The following is a 9,489-nucleotide window of genomic DNA, read 5'->3' on the forward strand; positions in this document are numbered from 1 at the left end:
TTGCTAGGCTTTACTTCTCTTTATATCTCTCTTAGCTTGTGTAGGTAGCTTAGTTATCCGGTTGGTGAATTGGTGCCTTACTAGCTTTGCATAGGTTAAGGTTGCTTTATTTTGTTTTAGAATTTGAAAAAGGCCCAATTCACCCCCCCTCTTGGTCCATCGATCCTTTCACCCTGGTTTTTGCGCAGAACCCCCTGTAGCTTTCAGTTTCTCGCAGTTTAGTCCCTGGATCTTGTTTTAGCCCTACTTTTCGCGTTCGAGCACCGTTTTAGGTGTTCTTTATGTCCACACGATCGTTGTAACGCGTAGAATAGTTCTAGCTCAGGTTTGTTTGCTTTTTTTATGTATTGTTGTACTGTTTCTTAGCATTTGCCTTTGTTTGCATGTATGTGTATGTGCTGGACCTTGTTTTGGCGTTGCGATCGTGAGTAGACGTTGATCCTTCGGAGGAGTACCAGGAGCCACCTTCCGCGGGACACTTTGAGCAGCAAGAGCACTTTGAGGAAGGCAAGTATAACATGAACACCACCTATCACTTTTAAATACATTTTCATACTGCATTTTAATATTGTATGCCTATAAGGACTTCCCTAGCCACTTTATATCATTTATATATCCCTTGGGTTGCATTTTGGTTAGTTGTACTAGGTGCCGCGCTATAACACACTTGGTCCTTTTTAATTAATTTGATTAATGGCATATGCAACTTAATTCTGAGAATGACCCTCTGTGTTCTGTGCTTGAGTGACTCACGTCTCGTTAAAATTGGTTTTTCTAGAAACATGGTTTAGGGGGCCAGCACGGTGCTTAGTGCTTGGTTAGCCACTCTCCCTAAGGACTGGTTCATAGAGCGACAACCTGGGACAACAGTGCTACCACAAGACTGGAATGGGACGGTCTTGGCTTACTAATTAGGTCTTTTTGGTTTGGAGTAACTTACCTGCGGGGCAAGGGTGGTAAGCTTCTATGGCCCTCGTACTGAGTGGCCTCGTCTGTGCTTTGTGTCTTGACGCCCACTAGACCTGCTCCATCGTCGCTGATCCAACCCTCGAGGTTACTCCTTACCAACGAGATTCTTTGTAACGGCCTCGTAGTGAGTTTGCTAGTCATCTCACCTACGGAAGTGTGATGAATAACTAGCGTAGCTCACGACTTGTGGGTAAAGATGTGCAACCTCTGCAGAGTGTAAAACTGGTATACTAGCCGTGTTCACGGTTATGAGCGGCCCAGATCCTCCTTTTGATTAGTGGGGTTATTCTCCTTTGATAGATCATCCTTTTGATTAGGGGGGTTATTCTCCTTTGATTAGGGAGGTTCATCGGGTGGTTTGGTTTGGTTCTCAGTAGTTCATATTTAATTTTGATTAATTTCTATGTAATTGGGTTTATGGTAATTCATCCACTTGTAGTAATTAGCTTTAATAAAATTTTGCCAAGATTAAAAGCTAATGCAGTTGAGTAAGCCAACCTTAGAGCCTCATAGTTTGTGTTATACTTGTTGAGTACAAGTTGTGTACTCACTCTTACCTACTCTACTCTTTTCCTCTTGTTCTCTTTGGGGATACCCTACTGCTGCTCAGTTCCCGGCGACGCGGAGGAGTTCACCGGAGCTACCAGGAGTACGAGGACTTCTAGGCGTTCGTCTCCCAGTCGACGTCCCTGTGGCGCCCAGCTTCCGAGAGTTCCGTACCTGTTTTACGCTTCCGCATACTTTGTATCAGACATTTTGTCATTTATGTAATAAATAACATTCGTACTCGCTTTATTATATCTTTTACGTGATATGTGCTGTGATATACTGTTCATTCTGTTGTATATACGTGTGACTTGATCCTGGCACGTATATGATTGCTCGGTTTATGTCCTTTTGTAAACCGGGTGTTACAGTTATCATGTGGCAACTTCCACACTTTTATTTATAAAATATCTAACTCTACAAATTATAAAATATCTAACTCTACAATTTTCTCTCATTCTCATCCACAATGTAAAATATCTAACTCTAGAGAATTCCTTTCTAACCATGAAGTGTGACAACTCTACTCTTGTCATTTCCAAATTTTTCTAGAACCTTCTCAAGTATGAATTGTTATTTGTCAACACTCCCCTTAATGCATACTTGTCTCAAGCAACCGAACCATTCTGCATCACTTTTCTTCAATCTTCTACGATATGCCATTCCAAGGCTTCTTCTTCTCTTGTCCTTGATCTTTCTTCGGCTCATACTCCTCGACCTACAATCGGAACTTCCTTATAGACTTGATGCAACCGTGCACCTCCTCTCTCTTCTTCACTCTTGTCGGCGTCTTCCCTCTCATTGTTTATTTGTATGATACAAAATAACTTTAGCTGGTGAAGCATTGGCATACTAAGGTATGATAGTTTTGATCTCAAAATATTCTCATCAATTAGGGGTGAGCATTCAGGTAATTCGAAGAAATCGGATAGGGAAATAAAAGTTCGGGTAGTGAGAACTGCTACTTGAAATACACCCAAAAATGGAAGACTAGAAATTTGGGTTCAGGTAACTGATTACTTGTTCATTGCGACGGCATGGCTCCTAAGGTTAGGCTCAGCTGGCAGCGAGGCTGAGCAGTGTAGGCGATGGCACTGGAGCGGGGCGCTAGGGGTGGTCACTGTCTTGGGCATGGCACAGCCGGCGAGGGCGGCTCCATGGCACTGGACGCGGGCGGATGGGGTATGACCGTCGGGGGGGGGGGGGGGGGGGGGGGGGCTTGGCGAGACACCGTGATGTGCCGAGTGGCTGGTGGCTGATCGGACAGGGGCACAACGACGCGACGACGCTGACGGCTTGTGGTTGGAGCTTGGTCTGGGGTGGCTGGGTGGGTGAGTGTGGGACCGAATCAGGTCGGGGTCAAGGTAGTTCTAGGGCTAAAAGTTTTGATGGACCTTTATCCAAATTTCTCGAACTAAGTTTGGGTTTCTTGACATCATATAGTAATTGGATTTGGGTACTAATTTCTGGAGTTGCGCGTTTAGTACTAGTTGTTGCAACCGGTACTAAACGGTTCTCCATTTAGTATCGTCCAGGCGGTACCGGCTACAGCAGTCGGTACTTACCGTGCTATACAACCGGTACTAATGATCATTTTTCTTGTAGTGCTACTAGTAGGTGTGGGACTGATGGATCGATCGAGATGCATGCATGGCCTCCACTGTCGCTAGCTGCTGCTAAATCGACTCTGACCGTACAGCCATTGATAAGCATCTAGATAGTATATATGGTGGAAATAAAAGTGCTAGATGAATATACATACAGGTGTTCAAATCCTCTCCAACCATCTTCAGAGTATGCGCGTAGATCTTACTTTTGTGCAGAAACTGCAGGAAGGAACAACTCTATGGATCGAATGATCACTTGATTGTTTCACAAATCTTAATTCATCACCCTGACTTTATTTTCAAAAAATCTTGTCACCTTAGGTTCGTTTGGCTGGCCGCATGCACTACTGTTTACTTTTGGCCTGACCTTGCTCCGGTTGCCGAATTCTGCTTGCCTATCTTTTAATGTTTACTAGTTTGTGCTCGTGCATTGCTACAGGATGTAAAAAAGATTAATGTATGCACAAAGCATTCCTCGACGGCAAGTAGACGAGGAGGAGATTAATGTATCCACAAAGCATGGCCGCCGTCAACCTCGTCTACGTCGCGCACCCCTCGACTCAACGTCCTATTCCGAAAGATCTAGTCGGCAAGTGCTTCGTATTCGGATATTCATCAGTCGTCCCCGAGCCCTCCGCCTGACCTTGGTTCCCAGGAGTCTGGTCGACGGATGGAGATCGCGAGTGGCCTTAGTTTTCAGTTGTCACATATGTTGTGCACCACAAACAAGCACTGATCTGGCAACGACGCACATTTTGTACACCGGATGTCTTTGCTTTCTAAATCAGTACAAAGCATGCGTTATCTCCATCTCTATACGCTTGCATACCGATCCAAAAGTTTAGCTGGAAAAAGGGAGAGGGAATTTTTCAAATCAAGCATGGGACAAATTGAAAGAGGCTGGCTCAAGCGTCCAAAATGAAGCTACTGCTGATTACTGAAGATACGGTACACGGCGCTGCATGTTCAAAGAAAGCGGCATGCAGTGAAAATGACCAGTTAGCCAACAAGTTTGAAATCAGTGTAAAGCAGGCAAGGAGAGAGCGAATTTTTTAAATCAAGCATGGGACAAATTAAAAGAGGCTGGCTCAAGCGTCCAAAATGAAGATACTGAAGATACGGTACGGTGCTGCATGCTCAAATTAAGAAAGCGGCAGTGAAATGAAACCAATTAGTCAACAAATTAAAGTAAGATATATACGTGTGACATGACCTATGATATGATATGATGGGGTGTGTGTGTGACAGTCTGACAGACGATAATATATCTTTTTTTAAACTCCAATTCACAATTATTGTAGGTAAGTGATGGATGGAATTGGATCCTTTCCAGAAGTTAAAGCATATGTATTTAGTTAGTGAAAAAGTTTGAGTTTTGATACTGTAGTATATTTTATTGTTACTTGACAAATAATATTCAATTATGAACTAATTATGTTTAAAAGATTCAGCTCATGGTAATCAGTTAGATTGTGTAATTAATTATTTTTTTAATTATATTTAATGTTTTATACATGTATCCGAAGATTCGATGTAATAGTTACTGTAGGAAGTTTTTTTTGGAATTAAACGCCCCCATAGTGATCTACCTAACAGCTGAAAGATGCATGATTGCTTACAATGCGTGCAACTAGAGAGATCTATCGATCGATCTAGAAACTTTAATAGGTCGCGGACGCACGCGTGCTTATGTTGACTGTGGACTCTAGTCTTTGTTTTCTTGTGCAGATTATATGCTGCCTTGCTTCTAGTACTGCTACTGTACATTACGTTTAGATTTTTCTTAAAGTCAAATATTTTCAACTTTAACTTTAAATAGCAAATAATCATAGAGACTGGTAACATAAAAATTATACTATTACGTTTAGCGTGAAATTTACTATTACAATATGTAAATTTTTCTATTGAAAGCAATTTATTTTTAAAGATATTGTTAGTGAAAGTTAAAGAAGTTTGACTTTGTAAAAACCTAAACGTAGCTGCTCACTCCGTTCCAAATTATAAGACATTCCAACAATTTTGGAGTCAAAAATTTTTATGTTTGACCAAATTTATATAATAGAATAATAACATTTATTATATAAACTAAGTACCATTAAATTTTTTATTAGTTATATTTTCATAGTACATCAATTTGATATCATAAATATTTATATTTCTCTCTATAATTTTGATCAAACTTAAAATTGCTTTGACTCTCCAAGATTTTTGGGATGTCTTATAATTTGGAACGGAGGGAGTAGTATATTCTAGGACGGGAGGGGTAATAATTAATCCCCCGTTCCAAATTATAGTTCGTTTGACTTTTTTGACCTCAAGTTTGACCACTCGTCTTATTTAAAAATTTGTGCAAAATATTACTTCTTTTGTTGTGGTTTGCTTTATTAATATCATTCTTCAAAAATAACTTAAATTTGATGATATTTGTGTAAATTTTTTGAATAAGACGAATGGTCAAAGTTGAGGTCAAAAAAGTCAAACGAACTATAATTTGGAACAGAGTTAGTAGAATACAGTTGACACAGACACGACCCTTGCTTTTCTTTTGAGGAAAGGAGGGAATTATCCCATAATGATTATAAATTTTAAAAGCACCATCGAACCATCGGAGGGATTTTTTTGGTGGCGCACGAAGTGCAGCCCAAGAGAGTTCTCGTTTGAAGCGCTAGCTGTTGCACAGCTTCTCCGCGCTCTGAAGATGAGATCATTTTGCGCCATCCAAATACTCGCTCCAAGACATGAGTCAACGAAGAAAGGGACGTTGAGCTGGCCTTTGGAAGCTCTCCAATTTGAGATAAGGGGGTGTGTGTAGACCATCGGGCACATGCACTTGTAATAATTGCGTCATGTATCATGGAAGCTCTCTAATTTGGCCAAGGGACAAAATTCAGATGGATGCGCATGCGTGCTATGTATCATGTTGACTGATATCAATCTGTGATGCATGGTCTGCTCATGCATGAACCCAGGAAACTCTATAATCGATCAATAACACATCCATCCATCCATCTATCGATTGTTTCAACCTGCTGTCCATCTATATATCTTCATTTAATTTCCTGTTCGAATGAACTTGAGCTGAATGAATTCAAACTGGAGGTGGAGGTGGAGGTGCGGCGGCGCCAGCAGTAGCAACAACGACCTTGCCGTCCTTCTCCTCCAGCTCCACGGCGGCGCCGGCATCCGACTGCTTGAACCTGTACCAGCGCGCGCACGCCACGAAGTAGACGAGGTTGACGGCGGCCATGCCCGCGATGAGCAGGTAGTAGAGGTCGAGGCGCCCCTGGTTGAGGTCCTGCGTCAGCCAGTCCGGCCGCCCGCCGCTCCCCCCCGTTGTCCGGTGCACCACCGTGACCATGAGCCCGCTGGCGTAGCTGGCCACGGCGAAGCCCAGGAACAGCAGCGCGCCGGCCACGCTGCGCATGTTCTCCGGGAACTGCTTGTAGTAGAAGTCCACCTGCCCGATCACCGCGAACGCCTCCGACAGCCCCGCCAGCATCTGCTGCGGCACCAGCAGGAAGCACGACGCGGCGTCCCCCGCCCGCCGCCGGTGCCGCTCCACCGCCGCCGCCACCACCATGGTGGCGACGGACAGCGCGATGCCGGCGCCCATCCGCTGCAGCTGGGTCACGCCGCCCTCGCGCTTGGTCACCCGCCGCAGCGCCGGCACCACCACGCCGTCGTACACGGGGAGCCACACCGTCAGCGCCAGCATGTTGAACACGACGAAGGAGCCCGCCGGGATCTGGAACCCCGACCGCCCGAGGCGCCGGTCCGTCTGCATCGCCTGGAGCACGTTGTAGTTGCCCAGGTTGGTGAGCGCGATGTAGTAGACGATCCCCGTCGACCACACCGGGAGCAGCCGCACCAGGCACTTGACCTCCTCCACCTGCTGCACCGTGCACAGCCGCCACGGGTTCGCCGACGCGGCGCCGCCGGCCGTGAGCTCGTCGTCGGGGGTCAGCACGGCCCCCTTGTCCAGGCACACGAACTGGTCCGTGTAGGCGATCTTGGACACCAGGCTGCTCCGGTGCGGCGGGTCGAAGAGCTCGCCCTCGCTGGGGGACACGAGGCGGCGCTTGCGGTAGGCGGCGACGAGGACCTGGGCGAAGCTGGTGAAGGGGCTTCCCTCGGGGCGGACGCGGACGTAGAGGCGGGTGCCCATGAAGAAGAGCGCGCAGGAGAGGCCCATGAGCGTGGCCGGGACGGCGAGGCCCAGCGCCCAGCTGACGTTGCTCTGGAGGTAGATGATGACGGTGGCGGAGACCATCATGGCGATGGTGAAGGTGAAGTAGTACCAGTTGAAGAAGCTGTTGATGCCCCGGCGGCCGGCGGGCGTGCGGGGGTCGAACTGGTCGGCGCCGAAGGCGAGGTTGCAGGGGCGGATGCCGCCGGCGCCGATGGCGAGCAGCGCCAGGGAGGCGAGGAGCGCGGCCATGTGGGACGCGGAGGGCCCCGCCGCGGCGCCGTGCGGGTGGAGGGAGGGGACGGCGGCGGTGAGGGTGAGGAGGATCATGCCGAGGAAGGAGGCGATGGAGGCGAGGGCGATGGTGGCGTAGCGGCCGAGGTAGGCGTCGCTGAGGAAGGCGCCGAGGACGGGGGCAAGGTTGACGGTGCCGCCCCAGAGGCTGAGCAGCGTGGCGGCGCTGGCGCTCTTGATGGCGTAGACGGTGGTGAGGTAGACCAGCAGGTTGGCCGTCGTGCCGATGGTGCCAAGCTTCTCGCACGTCTCGTTCCCTGCGCAGCAGCAGCAGCAGGAATCATTGAGCAAGTGAGTGATGGTGCCACGTACGTAGCAGGATGGAGTGAACTTAATTATGAGCAGTGAAAGACCGTACTAGCTTGCATTGTTGCATCGTCTATGAATCACGACTACGGGCATCTATCATCGTCTACCAACAGATAAATAAAGAGTACGTGCCGATGATTGATGATCGACGAGGGAGCAGAGGATGTACACACAATTAAAAAGCTAAGTAGATGCGCGCGCAGCATCAGCAGCAGAGCAGAGATATATATGATGGAGATCGAGCACTGACCTATGACGTAAGGCATGGCCTTCCACCCTCGGTACTTCTGCTCCGGCTCGCCGGCGGCGGCCTCGTCGTCATCGGAGAGGTTCTTCTTTATCATCTTGTTATTGCTATTAGTAGCATCTTCCTCGGCGACGGCGACGGCGTACGGCTTCCCGTGCTTGGGCTTACTGCTGTTGGTCTCCATGGCCGCGCGCGCCGGCCGGCGGGGTGGTTAATCTAATCGATCTCACGCAGGCCAGGCAAGCACGCCGTATAAAATAAGCTAGCAAGGCAAAGGCAAGGCAAGCAAGCAAGCAGAGAGAGGCAGCAGCAGGCAAGATGAGGGAGCTAGAGGACGGACGGAGAGGAGGCTAGCTGCTGCATCTTGCAACTCGATCGGCAACTAGCTTAGGACGCCTACAAACAAACGAACAGTGATGGTGATGATGATGGATGACCATACCTCTGACTCTGCTGCGGAATCCATTTTGGCCACCGCGCGCTAGTTCGCTGTCCAACAATCGATCCGACCCCTCCGCGGGATCCGGCGCCAGCGCACCCCTTCTTTTTTGGTGTTCCGTTTTTTATGGCCCATCATGACGCGGCAGCTCGGTGTGCTTGGACGATCGCCGGCTAGCCTGTTTGAGGATATTTTTTAGTGATTATTTATACAATTTAGCAACAAAACATTTGTTTCTGGATGTCCAGAACTCGTACATCATAAGTTATACACAATAGCAATAATTTTATGTAGCACGACATAAGTTATGCATACAAGGCATCACAAGTGATAAGTTATGCATAAGTTACATGTCATACCAGTTTTCAATACATTTTTATCATACATAACTTTTCAGTGCATTATAACTTTTATGCATACAATACAAAATTATGTATACAATTTTTGTTTCTTGTTATGAAAATAAAAATATTGTTATGTAACAGTAAATTATGTATAAAAAAAGCAATACTTTTTTATGCCCCCAACTTGTACATCTTAACAGTTAAATGTTTGACACAAAAATTATAAGCATAAAATTGCACTACAGAAATTATATGCACAGATTTATGTTCATAAGTTATGCATAAAAAAGCCAAAGCAATATGCATAAATTGTATGCACACATTGTATGATAACAAAACTTTTGTTCATAAGTTGTTCAAAAAAGTTACGAAGTAGAAAGGCTATATAGCACACAAAAAAACTTGTACATCATTAGTTCAATAAGTTATGTAGCACGATATAAATTATGTACACAAAGGTAGCTAGCGTGACATGTTTTTGAAAACAAAATAAGCTTGTGTGACATGATTTCCCGTTGGGCCTCTAGCGGTATTTAGTGTGAGCGGCC

General features: G+C 46.5%; 1 protein-coding gene across 1 annotated transcript; it reads right to left on the reverse strand.

The window, feature by feature from the left end:
* Positions 1-5,955: 5,955 nt before the first annotated feature.
* On the reverse strand, positions 5,956-8,664 carry LOC120700264 (protein NRT1/ PTR FAMILY 2.9-like). Its single transcript, XM_039984489.1, has 2 exons — positions 8,162-8,664; positions 5,956-7,859 (listed from the first exon to the last, which is right to left on the reverse strand). Exons 1-2 carry the CDS (start codon positions 8,340-8,342, stop codon positions 6,211-6,213), a joined length of 1,830 nt encoding a protein of 609 aa, XP_039840423.1. The 5' UTR covers positions 8,343-8,664; the 3' UTR covers positions 5,956-6,210.
* Between the last annotated feature and the right edge of the window lie 825 nt (positions 8,665-9,489).

Source organism: Panicum virgatum, chromosome 3K, assembly GCF_016808335.1.
Source record: "Panicum virgatum strain AP13 chromosome 3K, P.virgatum_v5, whole genome shotgun sequence".
Taxonomy (NCBI): Eukaryota; Viridiplantae; Streptophyta; class Magnoliopsida; order Poales; family Poaceae; genus Panicum; species Panicum virgatum.

Bases quoted from the DNA above. Each gene is read 5' to 3' on its own strand.
- LOC120700264 (XM_039984489.1), bottom strand. From the start codon at position 8,342: ATGGAGACCAACAGCAGTAAGCCCAAGCACGGGAAGCCGTACGCCGTC. The intron at 7,860-8,161 runs GTCAGTGCTCGA...GCTGCTGCGCAG, and splicing joins GGCCATGCCTTACGTCATAG to GGAACGAGACGTGCGAGAAG.